Here is a 27,535-nt window from a genome sequence, read left to right on the forward strand (position 1 = left end):
TAAGTTTAGAAATTAGGTAAGCTAAACTATCGTGATTTTGAGTTGTTTTATTTGATGAAACTCCAGGAGAAACAGGCAGGATGTATGAAGCTAATGTTGATGACGTGGGCTATAGGTTGGTTGCCATTTATACCCCTGTGAGAGAGGATGGTATTGAAGGTCAACCTGTCTCAGCTTCTACAGAGTCCATTGCTGTTGGTAATTCAAAATGTTATTATCTTGTGTCGCTGTATTTTTCCTAAGCTCTTGTACTTGATTTTTTTAAACAGTATATTAATATGGTCACAAAAGATTGCTCAAGAGAGGAAGGGAAGATTAAAAAAGACATATAACCTAAGTCAATCCTTTTTTCTTTCCTCTTTTCGAAGATTCCATATTGGCAACAGTCAGCTTCTCCTCCAAATATCTTCCCAAAACCAAATTTCTTTCATTACTACCCATGATTAGGGACCTCAAAAGTCAAGATGTGATGTAGTCATTAGATGATAACCCTAGGACTTTGACCATTTCCTCTTTCAACCACTCTGTAGTCTTTGCCCATTACAAAGTCATATATGCTGCCTCTGAAAGAAAACCATGATGATCTTGTTTTCCTTTGGAACCTCCACACAACCATTTACCAACAAGGGCAATTAATAATCTCAAGGGAATGGTTCGGAGGGGAAAAAAAAAAAAAAAACCCAACAAGGGCAATATTATTTTTTTTTTCAAGTTGCCAATGCCAACTACATCAAATTCTAGAGAAATCATGACAATTGGATACAAATGCTTGAAGATTCTTAGAAATTGGCTACATGCCATCTTTAAATACTTTCCAAATTGGATACTAGTTTTCTTCCCATATCTCTGCTGTAGCAAATGTAATAATTTAGCTATATTAAATTATCATGAGTATGAAAAATATTTATAGAACCAAACCAAGGGAACTGCTTCATCAACGTTTTATTTCTACTCTTTTTTTCTTTTTCTTTTTCTTTTTTTAATACCAAAAGAAAGAGACCGAAGTTATAGGATTTGCAATGTTACATTAGGAAAGAAGTAAGCTAGTGGACAAAGTAAAGGACTCTCACTAACATGAACATTGTTTAATAATTAAGACCTTACCAACTGTTTAAAGGCGAGTATTCCCAATTAAGACCTTGGTACTAAAAGTTTGTTGGGATATGAAAGTTCTCTTCAAGAACTGCTGAGTCGTGTATTCCCAAATAGGTAGAGTGGTAATGCTTTCAATGCTGCATAAATATTAACTTGTTGAAGACATCCGTATTTGATGATTTTGATTGATCTCACTGAACTATTGCACGTAGTTTTGTGTAAATCTATTTCATGTTATGTCATTATAACATGGACCTATTATATTATATCTGCTGTATCATTCAATAATATTTCCAGTTTTTATTTCTACGAAATAACCTGATTGAAGTCTATTTTCTCAGAGCCTGATGTTGTTAGGGAAGTGAAGCAAAAGCTTGATCTCGGTTCTGTAAAGTTTGAGGTATGAAAAGAAAATCCTTATATGCATTTGATTCTCATTTTATTATCGTAACAACCTAGGGCATTCTTTTGGTGCTCATTGGTTGAAACATGTCATCAAGTGACATAATTCTGTCGATGGGTATATGCATCTTAAAGAGTAAGTGTAGCAAAAGGGAGGAGCTGAATCTTTCTTAGCTACAGTTTGTATTGGGACTACTCTAATTTGAGTCAGGTCGTTGGTTTACTCTAGTTCAACAACAGCGACCAAGTACGATCCCCAGTTTTCAATAGTTTCCAATAGTTATTATGAAGTTGTGAAAATTGGAGAAAAGCACTATTGTTCCTTTTTTTTTCTGGACTTGATTTGGCATTTGGCCAGTTGCTCCTTACCTAAGATATTCTTGTTTCAACTTGTTTTCCCCTGGTTTTATTGCTCAACGCTCTTGAAACAGGTGCTGTATGACAAGGACCATGCTCAGAAGAAGGTGCGACCTCTTCTTGTTACAATCTACATTGTAGTTCGTTTTAAGGGTTAGAGATGCAATTCAAATTAACCATTATTCGGTTGATATCCTCCCAGATTTCCCTAGTAGGAAGCCTCGAGAGAAGAATTCTGGAAATTAATAAGAAAAGAGTGAAGGTTGTAAAGCCAGGTTCAAAGACATCTTTTCCGACTACTGAAATTCGTGGAAGTTATGCACCACCATTTCATGTAAGTTTCTTCGGCTTTAAACGTGCTTGAGCTTAAACCATCCATCCCTCCTCTCTGGACTGGCATCTATATGAGTTGTCATTTTCTTCCCCATTTTTTATCTAGTATTCTGATGCCAATAGTTTTAGCTATTTATGTAATTTCGTTTATTATTTCTGGGATATTTAATATGATAATGGTTGCATCGTAGACATTGAAAATAAAAGTCAATTCCACTCTTCAATTATTTGTTCTACTTATGAGCGATTCAGAATTTGGCAATTGCATGATCATATGGATTCACTGAAAGATCGAGAACAAGAATAACATATTTATAGGGCTCTAGGAATAATGCATAACTAATGAAATATAGGTTAACATATGATTTTCCTTCAATGTGTTCTGTAAGTGTATCATGCTCTTAGGATCTACACTTCAATTGGTTTGCATATATCTTTAGTATTTGCCTTGGCGCTCTTTCATTGATCACCTCATTAGATTGCTATCAATAATCCTTGTTGATGTGTCTAAATGATGCAACAGGTTGAGCTTTTTAGAAGTGATCAACATCGGCTTCGAATTGTAGTGGACTCCGAAAATGAGGTCGACTTGATAGTGCATTCCCGACACCTCCGAGATGTTATCGTCCTAGTGATTAGAGGCTTTGCTCAAAGATTCAACAGTACATCCCTTAACACTCTCCTCAAAATAGATGCATGATTGTTTCTATAGTAAAAAGAACAAAAACAGAGATGAAAGTACAGCCAATTCTTATCAAACTGAGTCACTCATCCCACCACCTACCATCATTATTTTTTCCCCATAATTAGTTAGTTCATCATATATAAAGCTTCTTCATGCTCATTGTTGTTTAAAGCAGTGGTCACTGGATTGGTGTTCCAGATTCAATTGTATATCATTTGTGTTTCCTTCTCTTGCATATCTCAAGTTGTATCGTATTCTTGTATCTTTTATCTTCTTTCAATATAATGTGCTTGTTTATTATTATTGGAGCTTAAAGTCTTGTATTACCTTGTCCACTGTATTGTATTGTCAAGTGGATCTATCTTTTATGTTTTATTTTCTGTTATGCTTTGTAGTTCGACAGCTATACTTCATATATATGCCTTTTGTCAGATGAATAAATTAAGCGAGTTTCATCTACTCTTACTCTCAATATGGTATCAGTTGAATTGCTACGACTTCGAGGGCTTTGATGCCTTCTTTAGTTAGGAACTTATTCTTCTTATCATGATCGGAATGATCCTTCGTCATCTTCTTCGGCGATCCAACCTCTCCAACATGATGTGGTTGAAAAATGTCTACCGTACTTTCTTCATCATTTGGATAGCACCAAAGTGATCCTTATTAAGCAATAAGCATAACATAATATACAACAGATACATCCACCTGACTATATACAATACACAGCTCTAATAATTACCAAGAAAAACAGAGCTAATCTTCCACCATTAGTATATAATGAACTCTGTTTTATTTAATTTGAAGACGAGAATTATTTTCAGGGGGGAAATCAAGCTTTTATTAAGATCAGAAACATCAGGACAATGTAACTTCTATATGTTTTCTTGTGTATATCAAATTCTAAGTGGCAAAATGTTTTGCACTAGACACGTTCTCACTCTTTTATTAATTCAATTTGAACCCCTTTATTAATTCAATTTGAACCCCGTGCCGAGTCCGAATTTGACTGAGGTTGAATCCATTTTGATTGTGACTTGGAATAAACGTTTCTTTGTAGAGAGGTAAATATCCATTTTTTTTCCCTTTAAATGAAAAATTGGGACGCACAATGCGTCTTTGGATAGGTAAGGCTTGGACAAGTTCAAAATTGTCATTTGTGGGTTTGTTATTTCATTTATATATATTAGAGTAAATACTAATTTATATCTCTGAATTTTGGAGATTGTATTTATTTAAATCCTAAACTTAAGAGGTAGTATCAATTTAAACTTTGAATTTATATATATATATATATATTAATTTATTTCCTAAATTTTTATAAGTGATTCAATAATACATAATGAAGGGTTTAAATTGATGTAGTTATAAAAGTTTAAGATTTAAATTGATACAATCCTGAAAGTTTAGAGGTGTAAATTGATGTTTCCCTTTTTATTATCACAATTTTGGGATGAAAAGGAATTAATTGAACATTTGTGAAAGTGGAAATTTCGACATTAATGGAATTTAGATATTAGTTGGTGAAGAATGTTGGTAATGTGATTTGTTCAAAGAGTTGATTAGATTCTTCGCGTGCATATATGTAGATGACAATGATATATAAGCTTGTAGTGTCTAAGGAAGTGTTTGCTAAACAATCTCTAATGTTTAAATCAATTGAAGCCTTGAATTATGATAATTATGGTAACAAATTATTATATTTTTTTCATTCACCATAAGTTATAGAAGTGTATATGGGTTGGATTGAGTTAAGGGTATCTTTTTATACCAACCCAAAAATTCGAATTCGTTGGATTGATAACCCAAAAGACCCACATAAAGTCTCCAACCCAACCCAACTCAATCCAATTCGGGTTGGGTTGAGTTATCAGGTTATAACTTATTTTTTTCTTATTAATTTTAAATATGTAAATTTATCAACAACACATAGCTCAAAACTAAAATCTCATAAAATTTTTAAAACCAAATATCTAAGATATTTATTACAAACTTCAAACAAATACCAACTTCATAACAATTTTAATACAAAAATATTAAGTCCTTAAATCCATGAACTCAAAGTAGCAAACCTTTAAACAAATAGAACTATATATATGTTTTTTGTTAATATATATATATATATATATAATTTAGGGTAGCATCAACTCGAATCTTTATTTAGCCAACCCGACACCCAACCCAATCCAACAAAAATAAAAATAAAAAAGTTTGACCCAACTCAATCCAACTCTTATAGTTTAGGTTGGATAATTCGGACTGTTCGGGGTATCGAATTTTTTAACACTCCTAATAAGTATCTGTAAGGTAAATCTATAATTCTTTCATAAACAATAACCATAACCATTTTCAAAAATCAAGTCAACCAGTAGTTCAAATCAAATATCTTCAAATTTCTTGTCCGTTTGTTTGAACTCAAGATGTCTTATTTCGTTTTTGTACTAAAATTGATCATCGATTGCAGAACCAACTAACCAAGCTTAAGTTATTTGTAAGGTATCTCAATTAATCACTATGACCTGTTTTTATGTGAGAGGAAATAATAATATTTTTTTCAAAGCCAGTAACTATCGCTGGCTTCCAATTTTTAATTAAAACCAACTCAAGCTTTGTTGTCACTTGTCACCTCCCTATTATTAAATTCAGAAGAGATGCATTTTTCAAGGTGTTTTGGAACTAAATACCAACATACAACATTGAGATTTGTCTTTCCCCTTATAAATGGGTTGAATAGGATGGTATCAACAAAATGAATAATATAGACAGATGCAAGAAAGGGGCAAGCAATTGACCTCTTTTGTCTTTTCTATTTTTCTTTAGAAAGAACAAACAGCAACATCACTAGCAATAAGGACATTGTGAAACAAATAAAGAAGCAAAGTGGTAAAATGTCTTTCTACTCGTTTGAAATTGCAGCAGTCCTCTTCTGTTTTCCTTGGCTGTTCTTCAACTTCTCTGTTTTCCTATTCCCATTATATTGGTTACTGACTGAACCCTCTTGAGCACTGCACATTTGAGACTTCAATTTGAATCCAAATTTCTTCGACACGCTTCCCCATGCACTCGAACCCTTTGTTCGCCCCAATTTCTCGATTTCCTGCTTCATGTTTGAGCATTCCTTCTCGAGCTCGGACACTCGCATCCTCATGTTATCCATCCCCACCTTCAAAACCTGATTCTCTCTAACAGCTGTTCCCCAACCTCCTTCATTAGATCCAACAATCCCACTTCTCAACTGTCTGGATCCATCAAGATTGTCTGAAACCAGAAAACAGCCAGCAATTGAGGTCCTGAGCTGAAGCTGCTCAAAAAAGAGTACTTGAACGATAATTCTAAGGGGTAGCCTTTCATTCTGTGCAGCATGGGTACAAGCTTCTAAAGAAAGCTTCTGGCAGTCCATCAGTCGACATAGTTGTTCTCTGTCAGATTCTCCCAACCATGGGTGTGACTGCATATTAACATTGGGAAAAATTAGCAAACATTACTAAGCCATAGGCCTGTCACTCGGTAAGACATGCACAACACATCTTTGCATCTAAACAGAATGGTGGTGTGTCAAATTTTAAGCTTATTCCTGGTTCAGTGAAAAAAAATGAATTTGTTTTGGGTAGTGCCCCAATCTGATTTTGTTTCTCTTCTCCTGGAGGTCTTCGCATCCAAATCGATACTAATGTTATAACCACACGAGTTATCACAACGGTCCAGTTCTTTCTAGTCAGAAATTAAATAAGGGCAATTTGATCAACCAGTGACATGCTCATGCACAATGAACAAATAGATGTGGGATCAGAAAATAGAAACATAACCAAACCTCATGCTTAAAGTACTCAAAAAAATTTCTTTGGATATTTGACTTAGAGATTAGAGAAGGAATTTTCAAGGGAAGATTTTGTTGAGATCCGAGATATGATTGCTTTTATCCTTTGAAATGCTTGGTGAGACTTTTATAACTACTCTTTGTCAGTTGATGTGGATTTTGTTCATTGTTTTGGACTTGGGCTGGCTCTTCCCTCCCCACCCTCCTAGTGAAATATTTCTTATCCAAAATAATAATATTTATTATTAACAATAATAAATGAGAGAAACTTCAACGATAAAAACAAACATTTCAAGATGAATGACAACAATAAATACTTCAAGCTGATTCGGCTAAGAATAAAATCCAAGAACATCAAGAAGCCTATCACATGAGGCAACAATAAGTTATTCTACAACTACATGCACAAAGGATCCTGTCCAAAGAATGGGGTTGAGGCTCTGCGTGAAGATAAATGTTAGAGGATATCAAATAATAGACCAAACCTTTCTTCCGAATGATGCAGCCAGCCAAATTAGATATCAATATGACTTGCACGTTGCAACTATACAGAAACATGTAATTCAATTGCTATTATAATATAATCCATACCTTCAGATATATGTCTATGGCACGATAAAGACCATCATCCAAAGGTCTAGCGTAATCAGGAACTGCAGCAGCAAGAGCTTGAAACTTAGGAAGCTTTAAATTAACATCGGGAGCAACTTCTGCAAGGTACCCATCTATCAGCTTTGCGACCATGGTAATTGGTGGCAAAGAGGGCGACCCTATCAGTTGTTCATCATCAATAGAACATGGAGAGGCACCCCCATGCGTGATCTGATCCACTGCAAGGAAGTGCTCAAGAATCCTTTGTACACAATCAACATTGTAAAGTGTCTCCATGGAGTAAGAGAAATTGGGCATCAAAAGATCTTCTAAAGTGGCTTGATCAAGCTGCATGCCCACCCTTTTCTCTAAGTTTGAGATGCAAGAGGGATTGACTCGAAGGATCATGGATGTACGTAACAAACCAAAAAGCAACTTAGTCGGAACTAGGCTCTTCTGCATTGGAAGCATCCTATCAATCTCTTCCAGTAAAAGTTTTTGTTCATCTTCTGAGGGTGGGGTCCCCAAAGCCACTGGCGCCAATCGACTACTCGATTCACTAGAACCTTGACGCCGATTTAGACCAGGAATGTACCTTTTAGCATAGGAAGTGACAGACCCTGCAATAATTTCCTGCTTGATGCCACGTGATTCCATGACAGAAATTAGCCTCTTGTAAAGAGGCAAGCTCAAGGCCGCTGCATCCTCATACCACCAATCTAGACTTGAATTTTTTGGCCTAGCTCCTGTACTTATGCCATTCCACAAAACACTGCCACCTGGACTTTGCATGGGTCCTCCATGCTCTACAATTGGCCACCCAAATAAACTTGGGTCAGTGGATGCTTTAATAGCTAGTGACTCGATACATCTTTTAGTAATCTGGAGTTCATCTGCATGAGGGAGAATATCATCACAGGTCTGTAGTGCCATCAGAGAGTCCTTCCAGCTTTTGAGGACAACTTGATTCAGGAAGGCCTCAGTCTGAGAAATGAGATTACCCTCCCCATACTCCTCAGTCATTTCTAGGCGCTCAGCTGCGCAGCGTAGGTAGACAACATTTGAGGCTGTAAGTTCAAGTTTCACCCCGTAGCAGAACTTGGCAACCAGTTCAAATGTTTTGGCACCCCCAGGAATGTCAGGAATCTTTATTACACCTCGTTCCTCTTGTTCTTCAGGTGCTTCAGCAACCATTTTTTCCATAACTCCACTTCTTGATAGCAGAGGGAACTGCAATCATGAAAAGTAAAGAATTTTATTAATAAAGCATATGCATAATATATACTTTTGTAATAAGCAAGGCTACCTTCTAACATTACATTCCATTAAATCAGAAAAGTCATGAAATTTTCATAAACTGAGGCAGCAAACTTGAAGATAACAGAGTTAAAATTACAACTAAGTAAATTCAAAGATGTCAGCCAGTAAGCCACTCCTTCAGGAATTCCCCAATCATGCATAGATCCTTAGTTCTAGAAATATACTTGTACTAATGCAGTAATCGAGGAAATAAGTCTAATACACAATCCTTACCTAAGTCCCAGAGGTCAGGACATTAATATCTTAAAAATTTTCTGACCTACTCTTAAATCATCAATTGACCCAAAAGCTTAAACTTATAAGTAAAGGTAAATTTATTTATATCATCTAACACTCCCCCTCACTTGTGAGCTTGAAATATGAAGAACACCCAATAAGTAGAAATCAATATTAAATAGAGAGGAAATAACATTGCTGGGACTTGAACACAAGACCTCTTGAACCAACCTGCTTTGATACCATCTTAGATCACCAATTAACTCAAAAGCTTAACCTTGTAGGTAAAGGTAAATTTAATTACATCATCTAACACTTACAACATTTTAGGTTAGGGAAATTGTTCCACTTCAATGAGAACATTTAATACTTACATAAGTTGTACTAAACAGCTACAAGTACAAGAGGAGAGAGGATCACCCAAGATTCTTCTCTAGAATTATTTGTTCAAAAAAATATAAATTTTTGAATGGTGATTCAAATTTGAACCAAAATTTTGTTTTCTTTTTTTAGGGGGAAAAAAGTGAAGCACAATTAGAAGTTTTTGCACACGCATATTTGATGGAAGAGATGATATAAAGTACCTTGTGTAGATGGAATGACATCTCTCCAACTTCAACAATAATATCACTAGGCAGTCCACTAGTGCAGAACCTGCAGCCATTAACAAAATGAAATAAATCAAGTAGAAAGCTTTCCCCTTATTTATTCTGCTTCCGAGGAGTTCCGTATTAGCAATGTAGATGGGTGCCAAATTCAGATATAACCTTAAAACATGCCTATATTCCTTAAATTAAAGTTTCCATCTTAGCTGTGAACAATGAAGGAACAAATCCCAGCACAATCGACATGTACAGACATAGCTAGTGAATACTACGAAAAAACTATCAGTGACTTTGTCAAAATGTTCTAGAAGAAGTTGGAGCGAGTTGAAAACACTTGACTACTAAGAAAGCCATTTAGAAACCATGGCAACTTGAAGCACATTGACAGGCAGTTGCAAGCAATAACATCAATGAACTTACCAGTTACCATTACGAAATTTATAGAACTATTGGGCTAAACCTCAATTCTCTACTTATTTAATTTTGAGAAAAATGAAGAGAACTGTCTGCAAGTTACAGAACCAATATCTACTGCAGGGAAGAAATTGTCTAGAGTTTGAAGTTCAGGGTCCATACCAGGCCTGTCCTTGCCTCTGGAATGCATCGTTTTTGGATCCTAGCTTCACGCAAGCCATCTTTCCACTGAAAATGTCGGAAAAAAAAATTCAATGCTAGAGCTTCAAAATACTACCCAGCTAAAGTGCAAAAACACCCATCAAGCACATGTCACAGTCACACAGAACCAAATTCCCCACACTACCTTGGTAGTTTCTGTAAGAAGCTTGTATAAGCAGAAACTGAAGCAAAACCCAAGCCAAATTACTCGTTCAAGACCGAAATCAGCAGAGAACCCTAGAAACCCAAAGCTCAAATTTCCTAAACCAGCGGCAATGTAGCTCGTTGACTGGTTTCTCTTACAAAAACAACTCACTACACAAATGGGTATTGTTTTAAACTAGTCGAACACTGTCAAACTACAGGAAGAAACGGTTACAAACTATCAATATAGAGAAGAAATAGACAAATCCCTTTACAAATTGAGCTTGCTCTGAATTCCTTTGAACAGAAGCCTCCAGCTACCCACTTCACCAAAATACAACACCACCCAGAAAACACAAACACCCAGAACTCAAAAAAACAGATGAAAGCAAATCAAGACAGAAAATTAGTTCAACCCCTTCAAGTTTTGACCTAACACCAACCAGCTGTTCGAAGAAGAAGAAATTTATGGTCTCTTACTTGTTTTCCCAGCCTCTCAAACTCACCTAGAAGATTCCAAAATCCAAACGCCAATGAGGAAGAAAGGACCAAAACCAAAAACAACTCATAATAGCGATTAAAGAAAAGGGCATGAAGGAGTCAGTCGTTGCGTTAAGACTAAGAGTAGTGCTGAAAGCAATGTCCACGCGAGACCCATCTGCCATAAAGCCAGCCTGAGCCTGCGGGGCTTGAGAGGAATTGAAATCAATTGAAAAACCCAACGCTGGTTTTACAATTACAATTACAATTAATGTCAGTTCTGAGAGAGAGAGAGAGAGATAGAGCAATTTTCAGAGGCACATGTGGGGTCGTTTGCCTTGAAACACACTCATTACTTTCTAGTATTTTGTTCCTTGAGCATCTTTAAACATGGTCTCCAACAGTAACGCAGTTGACCCATATCATAATCTGGATTAAATGAAGAACAATTCCTCAGTTTACTGACAAATTTAGAAGCTTTGAAGTAACACCTATCCGTTTTCTATCCAGCTAGGCCATGTGGATACATAATTTTGGCCTCTTTTGGAGGATTATATTATATATGTATTATATATTAATGGGAATACAAAATTTCAGGTAAAGAATTCAGCGAAACTTACAATGCAAAATAATAAATTGATTAAAAGGGTTTTCATTACCTCATTGACATGGGTCCATGATCTCTTCATGGATTGACCGAGACGTTTTTCTGCCTATATTGATGGAAATGGTACATAATATATGAGCTTTTAAGACATTAAAAGCCCCATTTTTATTACCATAACACAATAAATGTCATCATTTTCTTTCTTAATCCTTAGGGAAAAAAACTGTCTTTTTTTCTTAGTTGCTATGCTATTGGAATTTCACTCCTTAAATAATAATAAGGTTGAATGTTCAACTTTTCATATCCCATTTTTTATGGTTAGATTTTGAATTTAGTTCTCAAATGTTATACTTTTAGTTCTAAGTTTTGAGTTTGATCTTAATTTAATTCATAGATTTCAAAAGGTTACGATTTTACATTTGATATTTGAATTTTATTTTAATTTGATATTAAGTTTCAAGATTTACATGTTTAACTTCGTTTTCGCTAAATAATCACTTTTCATTATTAGTATTGAGGTCTATTAATTAATTTAAAAGAATTATAATTAATCAAGTTTCATTATTTTTTTTATCATTATTAAAGTTAAATTTAAAATTTCACTTTATAATAATTTTAGATTAATTAATAAACATTAATCTCAATGGCTAAAAGTGAATATTTAGTGAACAATTGAAGTTAATAATATAAATTTTGAAACCTAAATATCAAATTGAAACAAAACTCAAATTTCAAGGATAAAATTGCAATATTTTGAAACTTAAAGACTAAATTGAAATCAAACTCAAAACTTAAATACTAAAACCTCATCCGGTGACCATTTTAATTTTTAGTTTTTTTATTTAAAAAAATTAAGCCTATAAACACTACTTTCACTCTCAAATTTTTTTATTTATCATCTACCTTTTACCAATAATTTAAAGAACCAAGCAAAATTTTGAGAAAAAAAACTTTTAAAATTTATTTTTGTTTTTAGAATTTAGAAATTCAACCATTGTGCTTAAAAAATATGCAAATCATTTATAAGGAGAAAATAGACCTAATTTTTAAAAACAAAAACAAAATGGTTATCAAATAGAGCCTAAATGTAATGTTTTTGAAGTGAGGATCATATGCAAATTAGACTCGAAATTTAGAAGGAAAATGTGTTTTTATTTTTTCAAAATAAATCACATTTTTTGAAGTGATGGACAGTTCCACCAATAGTTGCCAATTATTTCATTGTTAGGCTGCTTTTCTTCCTTAATTGCTTTAATTATTCATTCAATATCAAAAGCATCCTTCCACTTCATATTTTGGTACACTAATTATTAATATTTTCACGAAAAATTATTGTGTTTTGCAGATTGCAACCATTAAACAAAAAGTCAATTTATTTGAATGACAAAAGCTGCTATTTCTAAGCCACAACTTTTAGGCTCCAAATTCTAATCAAAGTTGTTGGCCAAGGAAACTTCCAACGTCTCCCATGTGAGGCAACCCGGTTGGTGAAGGAATACTTTTTTTATAAACCAAATTTTCATAAAAAAATTATCATTTTTGTCCTTAATTTCGTGGGGTTCAGTTACTATAATTATTATATAATGGATACGTAACTAACTTAACAATGTAAAGTCAAAATTTTAGTAAATTATTGAAAAAAAAATCAATTTTAACCTTTAGATTTATTAGGTGTCTATCAATTTGAAATATAAACTTTCAATTTCATCGATTTTGATTATAAACTTATATAAATGTCGCAATTTTAATCCTTAATTCAATTTTCGTTGATTTACCTACTAATTTTTAACCAAAATATATATATATATATATATTCATAAACTCATTAGTTTCAATGAAATAAAGTTTTGCACAAAAATAAGTTTGATGTTAGTTTTGTCAAAGTGAATTTAACTTAATGGTATTGACATGTACTTCGATCTAAGAGATTGGAGAAGCTCAGTCTCTCACCCTACAATAGTTGACAATAAGTTTGACCAATGCACAAATTAACCATTCAATAATAATTTTAGAAATTCATAAATTTCAAAAAAAAAGAAAAAAAACTCATGTAAATTTAAAATTTGTAATTCCATTAAACACATAAGAGAACTTTGTTAACGATACTTAAAGTGATAACTTATTAGATGGTTAGAATTGCAACACAATTTAAAGTTTAAAATCAAAATCATAATACATAAGTTTAAAGTAAATTGATTTGATGTAGGATTAGTTGTATCATTTTAATTGAACAAAATGGATAGATATCTAATATTAAAAAGGAAAATTTTTACGGATAAAAAATATGTCAACTATTTATAATAATAGAAAAAAATATTGATAGACACTGATAAATTTCTATTGGCATCTATTAGTGATAGACTTCTATCCGTTTCTATCATTAATAGACACTGATAAACTTCTACCAACCTCTATAAAAAAAGATTAAAATTTGATTATTTTGTGTAAATAATTTTCGTTATTTTTTTATTTTTAAAAAACTCAAATAATATTTTTAAATATCAAATCACCACTCTATTATTAGTGCAACAAGAGTAAGAAGTTGATTGAAACTAGTTTACAGCTTGTCAAATATTGAAGGGCATTGTGGTCCGTTAAAGGGTAGTTGCCTCTCCCCAAGGTATAAAATTTTGGTTGATATTTAGATGGAGACTACTTAAAAAGGGGAAAAAAAGGTGATGTGTAATGTAATTTTGCCTTACATCTTTTAATTAATTTCAATTATGAGCTCTCACATTCCACTAATGTAGTTTTACTTAGATATCTGTTTTAACACTCATTTTGTTTCTATAGCTTTTTACCATTTTTTTAATAAATTTGTGTAGCTCATTTGTTTTTCCTTTAGGTTGTTAATTCAACCTTTGTAATCAACTTCCATCAAAATGTATATTGTCTTTTAACTTTGCATTATTATTATGTCACATTCACTTGTATCTAGTTTATGATAACTCAGTAATACTTCGATAATACATCTTATCCTATCATCATTGATTCAACTAGTCTACCATGACTTATCACTACTCCACATTGTTTATCTACTGTATTAAATACCCCAATAATGATTTAATTTGATCAGATCGAGTAGTCCAATCCCATCACACTAAATCCGACCAATCTGAGTTGCTTTGTATTAATTTCACATGATATCTTGTAGAAAATGATATCAAACTCACAATCAAAGATAAAAATATGCGTGGATATGTCGATATATTTGTAAATGGAAGGATTTGATGTCGATATTAAATATCCATAGATATCTCCAACATCTTTTACACATAGTAAAACATAAAAATGTCTTCTATTTTGTCCAATATGAATATTACTACTAATAACAATATCCATAACTTAATTTTGGAGTAAAAACAACTTAATTATCAATCTAAATCAATTTTATAAATTTCGCGACTTACTGAAATATCCGTCGATATCAATATTTTATCGACATATCTGTCGATATATCCTTAAAATTAAAATCTTGAAATCGATATCGACATCAATATTTACCAAATTAATATATAATCTGACCTATCAACAAGCACCCATATAGCTTAGCTTCTAATACACATGAATCTACTTGTTAAGTGACATGCTAACAGTCCTAGCTAGTCATTTACACTTTTAACCATTATAATTACATATTTTTTCCACTTATAGATGAACATAGTGGTCCCTACTTTTACCAAACATTCTCTTACAATGTTTCTCTTAATGTGTTATTGTATACAAACCTACACTAAGATAGGAAGTTTGTATCTACCATTCAAATTTATCATCCAACCTGTACTTTGTTATCAAAGAACCAAAAATTTGGCACTTTTCAAAAAAAAAAAAAAAGGGTTCAGGAATGGTCATTGTTTTTATTTTACAAATATTGGGAACATTATTGTGGGCACACAATAAAAATAAAGGTAAAGGTAGAAAAATGTTGTGGGGAAAAGATAATAATTATGAGTGTGCATGATAGGAGAAATTTCAATGTCACAAAATAATCAATAATAATATTTGAAGGATCCAAAATTATTTAAGGCTTTGTTTAGTATCAAAGTTGAAAACAAAAATTTGAAAATAAGAGATTTCATGAAAATTATATTTTATGTTTTTAGATATGATTTTAGTAATAGATTTAGAAATTGGATTATAATTTAAATAATTATTTAAAATGTATTTGATATTATACATTTGTAAATTATAATACTAGTTGTATTTTTCTACGAATATTTAGTTAACCATAAACTATAATTAATTAATTATATATTTATGTTAAAAAATTATATAATTAATATCATAGAAGAACACATATTATATCTTTTTTAAAAAAATGAATTTAGTTTATAATATGATATATTGTATTCTAAATGTCATTATCTTTATTTAATATAATTTTATATTTTAAAATTTAGAATTCAAAACATGGATAACAATAAAATTATAAAAATGTTGTTTCAAAATTTTCATTGTTTGATCATAAAATCTAAAAACGACTTTCAGAAACAGAATTTGGGTTATCTGTCTCAGCCAAATATATATATGTTGAAATCCGTAAATCTGAAAATATAAATTAGAATCTGGATTCTTTACTAAATAAATCTTTATTTTTTTAATTTAAAAAAAAAAAAAAAAAAAAAAAAAAAAACTTTGGATTTGGAGAAAGGTAAAGGGTTTGCATGTGGAATGAAGAAGCATAAGAAAAAGTGTTGAAAGCTGAAACAGACCGTGCCTTGTTTGTCTGAATAGCGTTGCGTTTGGGGAGACAAAATGGAGTTTCTTACCTTTTTTTTTTGTTTCTTTCTTTTTTTCTTTTGTTCTTTTTTCCTTACTCTCTCACAAACCCAAATTTCTATTTCACATCACATTATACACTCTCCGTCAATCTTTTTTTTTTTATATATATATATATTTTCATTTATTTTATTTTGGATTAAAATTTAACAACTCGTTACCATAGACAATTGAATTCATGATAATAGGTGAATTATTTGTTTCATTTTAAATAATTTATGTATTTTTTTTAAAGGAATTTTAAAAATAAAAAAATAAAAAAACTATTTACATAAAATAACATAGTTTTAATCTTTCTTTATAGAGGCTGGTAAAAGTCTATCAGTGATAGAAACTAATAGAAGTTTATCACTGACAATGTCTATCACGGATAGATACGGATAAAAGTCTATTAGTGTTTTTTTCGTTATTTCTATAAATAGTTTGACATTTTTCCACCAATGAATTTTTTTTCCTTTTTAAATGTCTAAATCCAATTTTAGTATTTTTTTATAAATTTTAAACTTAGTCTCCTCACATTGTCACATTTTTTTAAATGGAAATGATTGTTGTTATTCGATAAAAATCAAAGTTATCTATAAGTATTTTAACCAATACTTTAATCTAAAGTTGGAAGGAAAGATATATGTAAGACTTTTAGCCAATTGATCGAGAATAACCATAGTATTAGATTTCCATCAACATGTCCGTATTTCTATCAATATTTCCATATTTTCATGGGTACGATATCAATATAGGGTGAATCAATATTTCCATTATATCGTAGAATAATCTATAAAACATAATAATTAAGCAATAAAACATAACAAATGTAAATATAATATAAATAATAGACATGTTAACTTATTTAATAATCATAAAATATTTATTTATTAACTAATTTCTTTTTAATTTTCGTTTTTATAAATTTTTCAGAATTACCTATCGAAATCTAAATTTTATTGACACTTTCGATTTGATATTTTTGTCAACCTCGATATTTTAAAAATTAGTGAGTAATTAAATTGTGAAGAGATGGATACACCATTCTTCATGAATGGTGAGTGTGATATATTGAATATTATATTTTATTGTTTTGTTTGTTTTCGTATTTTTATCCAAAGAACTAAAACACTTTAAGGCTCTTGCTTGCCTTTGTGGGAACGGTTTTAGTGGCTCAAGAACATTGGAGTGAATCTTGGAAATTGGATTGGAAATGGAAGAAGCCGTTCGAAGTTGTCTTCTTGTCCATCATAGCTTGTAAGTTCAAGTAAATTTGAAATTTTTGGTGCATCATTACGCTAAATCTATCTATTTATTTTGATCATATTTATATTTCAATAAAAAATATTCTAAACATTGATTGAAAAGTTAAAATTATTTAATATAACAATAAATAGACATACATGATATTTGATTCACCAATATGAATTGAGTTGGTATAATATACTAACTCAATATTTGACCCAACTTTAAATGTTGGTAGAGTTGAGTTATATATTTTACCAACTCATCAAAGCTTTCCATTCTTCCAATGTTTTCAATGGCTCCACTCATTGGTCACTGTTGAACACTTCGGGAACTAACTTCGAGCTTTGACAACCACCTTCGATGACAACTTCGACGACCAATCAATATTTTCAATGACTCTACCCATCGACCACTATCGACGACTATCATTGTCACCCTCTGGGAACTAACTCTGGACTCCAACAACCATCTTCGATGACAACTCCGGCAACCAACTCCAGACTCCAACAACCACCTCCAATGGCAACTCCGAGCTCCGAAAACCATCTTCAATAACAAACTCCGAGGACCAACTTCTCGCAAGACCAACTTCGACAACTAATTCTGAGCTCCAACAACCACCTCCGATGACAATTCCGGTGACTTAACTCCGATGACCACCTTCACACGACCAACTCTAACAACTAATTTCAGGCTCCTGCAACTACCTCCAACAACAACATTATAATGACAAACTCTGACAACCATCTTTGTAGCCTCCAAAAACTATCTCCGACTACAAGCTCTGATGAAAATCACCTTCGACGATCAACTTTGATGACCATCTTCGAGCGAGCAACTTTAACGACCGACAACCACCTTCGATGACAAACTCCGACAACCAACTCCAATACCACCTTCATACGACCAACTTCGAGCTCCAACAATCACCTCTGACTATAAACTTCGGCGAAAATCATCTTCCATGATCCACTTCAACGACCATCTTCGTGCGACTAACTCGAGGCTCTAAAAGCCACTTTCGACGATAAAACTTCGACAACCAGCTCCAATACCACCTTCATCCGACCAACTTCAGACTAACTGTTAACGTATATTGGAGGGTTGTTGATTACATAAACAATAGTATTTTGTCTATATTAAGTGCAATACTTATACATAAAAATTTATAAAATATATTTTTATTTAATTGAATTTACATATCAAACGAGTGTTAAGAATATTTAGACAAAGAGTATGTATGTAGTTGAAAAGTATGTAACATATAACAAAAAAAAAACATAAAATGAAGATTTTTTTTCTTGAACATTTTCTAGTAAGAATTAGTGAAAATGGAGATTTTTTTTATGATGATCTTTCAAATTTGGAGAAATTAAAAGTGAAATTATTGAATAAATGTGGTGACATTCTATTAGTTGCTAAGATGATAGAGGAGATTCAGTTAAAAAATTATGACAGAGTAAAAATACATAGCAATAATAGGAAGAAGATGATAATGAAATCTATCAAAAAAAATTAAGATTCAAAAGTCTTGATTTCTCTTTGGTTTCTCATTTTATTTAACTATATTTCTGTAAGAAATGTAATGGGTTAATTGTTGTTCAATACCAAAAAAAAAAAAAAAAAAAGGAAAGAAAGAAAGAAAATCTTTAAAAATTAAAAGAAAAAAAATTGTAATACATATTATTCAAACAAAGAGGTGTGGAATTATTAAATAAAAAAGTTTCAAAACAAAAATAGTAATCATAAAAGCATATTATTTAGAGTTCAAAAAACTTCTTTGAATATCCTAGAGTCCCAATATATGAACTCAACTCTGTAGTCTAAACACAAACATATGAACTCATACGCACCCTAAACACAAACATATGAACTCCAGACATCCTATCTTAACTCAACGCCTCAAACAACCCTGTGGTAAAAAAAATTAAAAATTATTATTATTACTCCTTATGTATGGTTTAGGATGCACTAATCGTTGTCCCACCAATATGAGTTGAGTTGAATTGGTATAATATACTAACTCAATGTTTGGCCCACCAACTTTAAATGTTGGTGGAGTTAGTTGGTATATTTTACTAACTTCCCCCCTTCTAATGTTTTCAACGGCTCCACCTACGATCACTTACGGGGACTATTATTGTCACACTCCGGGAACCAATTCTAGGCTTTGACAATTAACTCCGAAGACAACTCAGGCGACCAACTTGGGGCTCTGACAACCACTTTCGTTGACAACTCCGACAACCAACTTCAGGCTCCGGCAACCACCTCTGATAGCAAACTCCAATGACCAATTTCAACAACCACCTTCGACTACAAACTCTGATGAAAATCACCTTCGATGATCAAATGTGATGATCACCTTTGAGTAAACAATTATGACGACCAGCTTCAGACTTTAGCAACCAACTCCAATACAGCCTTCATGCGACCAATTTCAGGCTTCAATAGTCGTCTCCGACTACAAACTCCAGTGAAAATTATCTTCGATAATCAACTTCGACAACCACTTTCGACTATTATAGAACAAATGATTGTTAAATTATGTTGTAGGGTTGTTGATTATGTAAATAATAGTATTTTGCCTATATTAAGTATTGTATTTATATGTACAAATTTGTAAAATATATTTTTATTTAATTGAATTCATGCCAAGAATATTTAGAAAAGTATGTATGTAGTTGAAAAGTATGTAACACATTAAAAAAAAAAATGGAGGTTTTTTCTTGACACAATTTTCTAACAAGAATTAGTGAAAAATGGAGATTTTGTTCTCTTAATCATCCTCCATATTGCGAGAAACTGGAAATAAAATTGTTAAAGAAATGTGGTGGTATTCCGTTGGCTATCAAGATGATGGGAAATATTCAATTAAAAAATCATGACGGAGTAAAAATACAGAGTAACAACAAATAGAAAAATAAAAATAAGAAAACAATGATGAAATTCATGGAGAAAAACTATGAATCATTATTTTCAATTTCTTTTTAGTTTCTCATTTTATTTAACCATATTTATGGAAGAAATGTAGCAGATTATATATATATATATAAGGAAAAAAAAATTGTAATCCATATTTTATTCAAACAAAGATGGATAAAATTATTGAATAAAAAATTTTCAAAACAAAAATAGTAACCATAAAAGCAGATTATTTAGAGTTCAAAAAACCGTATCTGATACCCCAAAGATATAAACTCAACACTGCACTCAAAACATAGATATATGAATTTAGACCAAATTACTCTGTATCCCAACACAGATATATGAACTCATAGATATATCAACTCCACAGACATATAAACTCCAAATATCATCTTAACTCAAAGCCACCAAAGGCCTCATGTTCATAAGTTTACAGTGCAATACTAATATCAATATATCACGATAGGTTAAAGAAAAAAGATACATAATTTTGTCCCTAAATTTTGAATATAGTTTTCATTTGGTGTTTATGTTTCAAAATAGTTCATTTTTTCCTCTAAATTTTGAGTTTAATTTTCATTTGGTCATTAGATATCAAAATGTTATAATTTTATAGTCTCTATCCTTTGAATCTAGTATAATGCTTGTTCTTCGTCCTTCATGTTAATTTTAAATCGTTACAAGGTTGATTTTTTAAGTTAGTTAACTTTAATGGTAACTAAAAAAATGAAAACTAATTTAATTCCTTCAAATTTATTTATAGAAAGTTAACATTGATGCTTGAGCATGAGTCAAAGCTTAGAATAAAGTGTAGAAACTTGAAATATAAGATTTAGTGGAAACATAACTCCAAATTCAAAAATAAAAGAAGAAACTCAAACAATTGGTTCCCAACCAAAATATTGATGAATATTATTAAACAGAAGTTAGAATTTAGAAATCAGAAATAAGAAATCAGAATGTAATGCTGGAATGCTTCAGATTTCAAAACTTGTAACGAAGGTTGAATAACGCTATAAATAACAGACCATTCAGTAACGAAGGGAAAGCCTAGAAAGAGTAAAAACAGACGAAAAGAGGCAAAGGCTCCTCGGAGAATTATACTAACCAAAAATAAACGCAATTTTACAAGCAAAGAATGTTACTAATTAAACATACTACTACCAAATGATTATAGAAAACTCTTTACCCAACAGCTAAAGGATTATATTGCAACCAAAGTCAGGACAACTGAATTACATAAGGCAGATCTTGCTAAAGAACTAGATCTAAATCTAATCCACAAAAATCACATTATATTAAAATAAAAAATAATGGTGCCCTATGGAATTCATCTGATCTTCGGTCGCTTGGGGGCATTACCACTAGGACCAGCTCGAAACTTCCCAAAAGTTTTCATCTTCCTTCTCTTCCTCTCTTCCTCACTGTCTGATTCATCGCCCTTTTCCCTGTCTGCATTGCTTGCTTCTCTCTCCAACTCTTCCCATGTCTTCCCTTGTTCCTCCTCCGAATCACCATCAGAATCTTCTTCTTCCTCGTCTTCTGACTCCACTAATGATGCACTATCAGAATCATCCTCTTCCGAGTCGGATTCAGGCTCAACATCTGATGGCTCATAACCCTTGTCTGACTCCTCCGAGTTGTCAGATTCAGAGTCGGTAGCTTCCAAATTCAAGAATTCCCATCCACCATCATCAATGAAGCTCTGTGGATCATCGGTAATTGTCTTAAGAATTTGTCGCCAGTTCAAATTCAGCTTACTTTCATAATATTTGATGTCTGTTGTGTCAAGCCATTCCTTGATACCATCCAGTGACGTGGAAGGGATAGAATCAATCCGAAGAACATCTCGCTTGAAATCTTTAAACACAATTGTCATGTCAAAATTCTTCTGTCCAAAGCCAACTCTCTCTAGATTTACTATTTCAATTTCACCAAGAGTGACAACAAGGAAAGGTGTTTCTATAAGTTCAACCAGGCAGGTTGAGGTTGGGACGATAAAGGCAGAAGATTTATAAGGAACTCCATGAAATCCAAGCTCTCTCAGAGGCTGATCAAACTCAAGGTCAAGACCACTGAATTGGGGCTGGCCCCAAAGATCATTGACACGGTTTACAAAACTCTGAAAGTCCATGTTTATTTTATTCTTCCTGTCCCTCTCCCTTTGCTCTTCCTCGATCTCATCTGGGTCGTAGGCTGATCTCTTTCCACCTCCTATGGTCTGGACAACATCCATCACCTCAACATAGAACTGTACATCTTTGGTTTTCTTATTCCCCACCATTATATGGTTGTGCAGATGAAAATGAAGTAGAGTGATCATTTCATTCTCCGCTGGCTGGAAAAATGCATGCTTGACATTGCCAAACATAATGTCCACCCGTTCCTCTGATCTAGTGGTAGCATAACGAAATCCATTCAAATGTGCTTCCAGAGTTCCTGGTAACTTCCTCCCACGACCACCAAAAGGGGGGCGAATCCAAAGCTCCGGCAACCTAATTGGCTTGAAACGATTACCAGCTAACTGAAGCTTCTCCTGTGTAACCAATGTCGCCCTCTCTGCTCTCTCAGACTCCCTAGCAACAACCTGTCTCCGCAATGTTTTAATTAGCTGTACTACTTCACTGATGTGCCTTGGGTCTTTGGAGCGGAATGAAACCTCCTTCAAGTATATAGATCCCTGGAATTTCAATGAATTTGCATCGTGAGGACTGAAAGGAGTCCCGGGAACATTGAAAATTATTCTAATATAACAAGTGCGGTTGGTGTCCTGCTGGCTGGAAACAGTCCTTATAGTAGCAACATGGAATGGAACCATGCTACCATAAATAGGCAATAGTACAGTTTCATTCTTCTGGTCAATATGAATCATTAGATCTCTTTGAGGAGGCAAATCATTTACACTCTTATAAGCAATCAAGTCCGCTGCAGTTCTCATAGAAGAGCGATTATCTCCAGCTCCATTTCCAACACCAGCTAGTCTCCTAGCTGTTTCTTCATTCTTCTGACGGGCCAGTTCAGCCTGGTGCTGCCTACGGAGCTCCTCCTTTGAGATCTCATGATTATCTGACCTTAAAGTCGTCTTTGAGACTACTGCCTCCTTTCCAATAGCTTCAGTTTTTACCTTGGTCTTTTCTTCTTCCTCCTCCTCTTCATTAAATGAATATGCTATGTCCTTGAAACTCTTCGAGCTTGGAGCGGTCAGAACTTCAGTTTTCTCTTTGCCTACAATAACTGTATCAGCAATCAATAACGAGAAGTTTTGGTTCTTCGTTTTACCTGCAGAACTCTGCAATTTATCAGTTGGCTTCAAGTTCTGGAAACCAAGTGAAACGTTAAACACCATGCCTGCCTTTACAACGCGGTCATTTCTGGCATTAAGATTCAACCCAGACTCACGAAACTCAAGACCAATACCTGTCCCAGCTGATTTAGTAAGATTGGGAACCAGCTCAGGAGATTCTTTCTTAACAACAGAAAGAGCTGCTACATATGCAGCATTCACCTTATTTCCGGGCCTTAACATACTGATGGCCACTTCTTGGGCTTTTAGAAGGACCTCATAAGCCTTGCTTTGCAGTGGATTAGCATCAATCAAAAAAGTTCTGGCAACATTAGAGCAGTAGCTCTTGTATCGGGACCCCACTGCACATATTATCACACTTGCAGGATCATAGTGCAGTAACTCATCGTTGCTGGCAGCACTAGGCCTGAGATCAAACTCTCCTCCACTCTGAAATATTGGAGGGTAACATATGTCAACATTGTCAGTCTTTAACTTCACGCCAGCTTTGGTGGGTTCCAGGATGGCTTTCTCTGTCTCATCCATCAATGATGAATGCATGATTTTCTTCTCTTCATCGATCACATTTTCCAGCTTTGGGACCACAACTTTATTCATCACGTTAACAGTCAAAAATGCAGCTTTCTTGATGTTCATAATTTCATTATCATCTTTGGGAGCAAATAAGTCAGATAACCCATTTGTTATGTCAACCAATTCAAAGTTAGCATTTCTTAGCTTCCTAGACCATGTCTCTAAGAGGTTCCCTTCAGGAGCTTCTCTAGCTATGTATCCAACTACTGGGTTTTCCAGGCCATCTGCCTTTGACTGAGCTCGAATAGCACGAAATATAGAATCCATTAAAGAAGAACCGTCATCATTCTTTACCTTCACATGAATAAAAACATCTGCACCAACAGCACCAAAGGCAGATTTTCTTATAACATCAAGTAGAGAGGCCTTCTTTTGGCTACACAGGAAATGGATTTGTTTCTTGGTGAACACAATTATAGTCTCTGGGAACTCATAACCAAACAACCAGATATGCAGCGCTGAAGACTTAAGGTACCGCAGATCCTCTGATGCTGGAGGTGTCCCAATAGCTAGTACATCTGCAGAGCTCCACATATCAGATTTGTGTTCACCCCAATGAGCATATATGGCTTTCAGTCTTGTGCTGAAGTTCACTAGATCAATAACATACATATTCCCTGCTGCACTGGCCTTCCCATTGGGAGGTTGGCTATTACCATTCCTACGATCAGCCATAGAGATTACAGAGCCACAACACTGTTGACCAATAAAACCCCGAACAAGATGAATAAGCCAAAAATAATAATAATAATCGTCGGGGAGTTCAACAAAACAAGGAAAAAAATCATAGAACAGTCGAGAATAAAATAAAACTCAAAATAATATTGGATTAATAGTTAGGGCTACACCTTCATTTACAAAAATAGAGTTGTGATTTCACTTTGACCCATGAACCAAGCATAAAACGTTTACAATGAAAGTTTACATTTCGGGCTGAGCTATATCTTCGGTATCAGGAAACACAACAAAATTCAGAAGAGCTAATGACAAAAAAGAGATTGGCATAAAAATGCTTCCTCATGATGTTCCATAGACAATAATTTTCCTTGGTTTAAACTTCAAAGCCTCACCTATAATATCCATCTCAAGATCTCAAATACACAAACAAATTTTTAAATGCAAGTTGAAAGTTTCCAGTCTTTATGACCTGACTTCCTTGAGAAGGATCAAACAATTACTCCATAACTGAACAAATAAGTTTAAAAATTGATCCTAGAGTACTCACAATCTGCACGTTGTACATTTTCAAAATCAACAGTCTAACTTCTAACTTCTAACACAATGATCGTATGAATTAATGAAAAAACTAATAGATGCCCTATGATAAGGGGGGAAAGGACTAAAGAAAATTAGCAAGGCTTCAATGATAAAATCTCAATTCACACTTAAGTTAGGTGTAAATCTAAAACTCAACTGAACGTTCTCAATGTCCACCCCACATATTTGGTAAGAAAATTGCATTTAGATGATAATTTTATAGTAATAATGTGTAGCACAGGCCTACCAACATAACCTCAAACTGCCTGAACTTCCCACAAAAGCCCAACCCCTCAAACTACCAAACCAACCGGACGAAACTGGCAACTAGGTGATTCAAAAGGTGAAAAATCTACGGATAAATGTGGTTGACCCAAAGTTGTGCGATATTGGTTGAAAAGGAATCCATGCCTATTGAAGACAAACAAGCTCCTAGGTTGGATAGATTTGATATTATCGTCAATGCGGCTTCTTGGTATACTTCATCAAAATAATTGTGTTATTATTCTTCCACCAGCATTAATTTCAGTTGAAATGCAATTTCCCAGTTCTAGGGTTTGGTTCTAGAGCGAACATCTCGAAATTGCGTCTAATTTCGTATCTTGATGAAGCTATAGCTCCGTAACTTTCCAGAAATCAACGAAAAGTAGGGTTTCTTAGTTGAAAAAGGAAAACAATAAGACATATTGCAATCTAATTAAAGTCGCAAAAAGAACACAGCCGATGCGGAGAGTTCAATCTGAATAAAATCACACAACCCCACATGCCTTTTCTTGAAACATCGAGAGGGTTTATTTAAAGTAGAAAATCGTACCTGGTGTCGGAGAACTGGGAGGGTGCAAGATCATACAAGTTGTGGAAGCTGAAACAGAGGCAAATGCAGGCAGAAACCCTCGAGAAATCCAAGCTACGGTACGAGCGAGAGATGGGTATGTAGAGATGATTCACGAGCACGAGAGAAAGAGATGGAGATGAAGAGGAGGAGATTCAGAGCTTACAGAGAACGAGAGAGGGAAATGGCGACCGACAGAAGGGAAGTGGGATTGGCAGGAAAGGGAAGAGGGCTGCAGCTATGTATCGAGGCAGAAAAGGGAGGGAAGACGAGGGCGGGCGGGCAGCGATTTATGTATATATTTTCCCTCTTTCCCACTTTTTTTTTCACAACAAATAATTGATGATATTGATATTAAATATTTATTCCGATCTATGAAAATTTACTTTCCTTCCGTAAATACTCTCCATATTTTGTAAATTTTATAACGAGCCCAAGTATAATTTGACTCTCCCTCCAAAAGTTTAGTTGCATGAGTTTGAGGAGCAACATTAATGAGAGCGAGAATATATTCATGCAGAAGTGAAAATCAATATTAATCCAAGTCGAGCTGAACCTTTGAACATAAGATTTCGAACATTTGAACATAAGACTTTTTCAATAGTGGTGGAGTAAGAGATTTTATATAAGAAGTACTATATATATAAGTCTAATAAAAAAAAATTATAAAAAAATATAAAAAAAAAATGTTCATAATTTCATACATTAACTAATTTATTACATTACAATTATCCTCTATGAGTTTTCATGTCTTAAAATCTATCTTGATTCTGGACTCTTCACTTACTTTTGATTTGAATAGATAGTAATATAAACAAAATGCAGTGACCTTTCAAATGTTTAATTCTAACTAATTAGAATGTTCAATTAACCAAACTATATTAAATTATCTTGACTTTGTACCAAAATTCTGAAATGGAAAAGTATGATTTCGAGGCCAACAATAAATTTTCGATAAATGTGCTATACGAACTTGATCTCAAATATTATAATTATAGTTATAAATTTTGATTTTTAGATCAGGATTTGCATGTAGTTTTTCTATATTGATTTATGTGTAAGATTGATTAGGATTCAAAACTTTTTTTTTTTCTTTAAAGATGATACATCTATAGTCTCCATTGTTGTTTTTCTTTTATAACATCTCTCCATATTGAGTTTGAATTAACATACAAAAGTACCGATAATAAGAATATCACATTCTATTGTATAGATTTAAAGGCATAAAAACTTAAAGTCTAAGAAGGTTTTAAAACTTACTTCTTGAGTTCGTATATCCAAACGGGTGACAACAAATAATCTCTTTGTTTGAACTTTGAAATTAATTTTGAAAACCTATACAAGTAAATATGAATGTAAAACCAACAA

The 27,535-nt window shown here is 33.3% G+C and overlaps 3 protein-coding genes across 8 annotated transcripts in view; 1 reads left to right on the top strand and 2 right to left on the bottom strand.

Moving 5' to 3' along the window:
* Positions 1 to 3,175, top strand: part of AIR9 (Outer arm dynein light chain 1 protein) — a 34,554-nt gene extending 31,379 nt beyond the window's left edge. For all 4 annotated transcript variants that reach the window (XM_090311497.1, XM_039025081.2, XM_039025080.2 and 1 more), the window contains exons 34-38: positions 67 to 198; positions 1,437 to 1,495; positions 1,929 to 1,961; positions 2,057 to 2,188; positions 2,711 to 3,175. In XM_090311497.1, coding sequence (XP_090167623.1) covers positions 67 to 198; positions 1,437 to 1,495; positions 1,929 to 1,961; positions 2,057 to 2,188; positions 2,711 to 2,887 — 533 coding nt within the window. In that variant the 3' untranslated portion in view covers positions 2,888 to 3,175. The remainder of the gene's footprint in view (positions 1 to 66; positions 199 to 1,436; positions 1,496 to 1,928; positions 1,962 to 2,056; positions 2,189 to 2,710) is intronic.
* Positions 3,176 to 5,525: 2,350 nt separating this feature from the next.
* Positions 5,526 to 11,395, bottom strand: LOC120073179 (Phototropic-responsive NPH3 family protein). 3 transcript variants are annotated; one of them, XM_090311498.1, is made up of 6 exons: positions 11,317 to 11,395; positions 10,179 to 11,086; positions 9,995 to 10,060; positions 9,398 to 9,467; positions 7,278 to 8,507; positions 5,526 to 6,317 (listed from the first exon to the last, which is right to left on the bottom strand). In XM_090311498.1, the coding sequence occupies exons 3-6, from the start codon at positions 10,051 to 10,053 to the stop codon at positions 5,766 to 5,768; spliced, it is 1,911 nt and encodes a 636-aa protein (XP_090167624.1). In that variant the 5' UTR covers positions 10,054 to 10,060; positions 10,179 to 11,086; positions 11,317 to 11,395; the 3' UTR covers positions 5,526 to 5,765. The 3 variants fall into 3 exon arrangements, with proteins under 3 accessions (XP_090167624.1, XP_038881774.1, XP_038881775.1); XM_039025846.2 differs by lacking the exon at positions 11,317 to 11,395 and having other exon boundaries at positions 10,179 to 11,226; XM_039025847.2 differs by lacking the exon at positions 11,317 to 11,395 and having other exon boundaries at positions 10,684 to 11,014.
* A 9,990-nt stretch (positions 11,396 to 21,385) lies between these two features.
* Positions 21,386 to 26,562, bottom strand: SPT16 (global transcription factor C). Its single transcript, XM_039025682.2, has 2 exons — positions 26,150 to 26,562; positions 21,386 to 24,774 (listed from the first exon to the last, which is right to left on the bottom strand). The coding sequence occupies exon 2, from the start codon at positions 24,751 to 24,753 to the stop codon at positions 21,532 to 21,534; it is 3,222 nt and encodes a 1,073-aa protein (XP_038881610.1). The 5' UTR covers positions 24,754 to 24,774; positions 26,150 to 26,562; the 3' UTR covers positions 21,386 to 21,531.
* Between the last annotated feature and the right edge of the window lie 973 nt (positions 26,563 to 27,535).

This window comes from Benincasa hispida, chromosome 3, assembly GCF_027475165.1.
Source record: "Benincasa hispida cultivar pf3 chromosome 3, pf3_genome.v1.1, whole genome shotgun sequence".
NCBI lineage: Eukaryota > Viridiplantae > Streptophyta > Magnoliopsida > Cucurbitales > Cucurbitaceae > Benincasa > Benincasa hispida.

Coding starts and splice junctions, on each gene's coding strand:
- LOC120073179 (XM_090311498.1), bottom strand. CDS start 10,053: ATGGCTTGCGTGAAGCTAGGATCCAAAAACGATGCATTCCAGAGGCAA. Junction 9,468..9,994: donor CAGAGGCAAGGACAGGCCTG/GTATGGACCCTG, acceptor TAATGGCTGCAG/GTTCTGCACTAGTGGACTGC. Junction 8,508..9,397: donor TGTCATTCCATCTACACAAG/GTACTTTATATC, acceptor TCATGATTGCAG/TTCCCTCTGCTATCAAGAAG.
- SPT16 (XM_039025682.2), bottom strand. CDS start 24,753: ATGGCTGATCGTAGGAATGGTAATAGCCAACCTCCCAATGGGAAGGCC.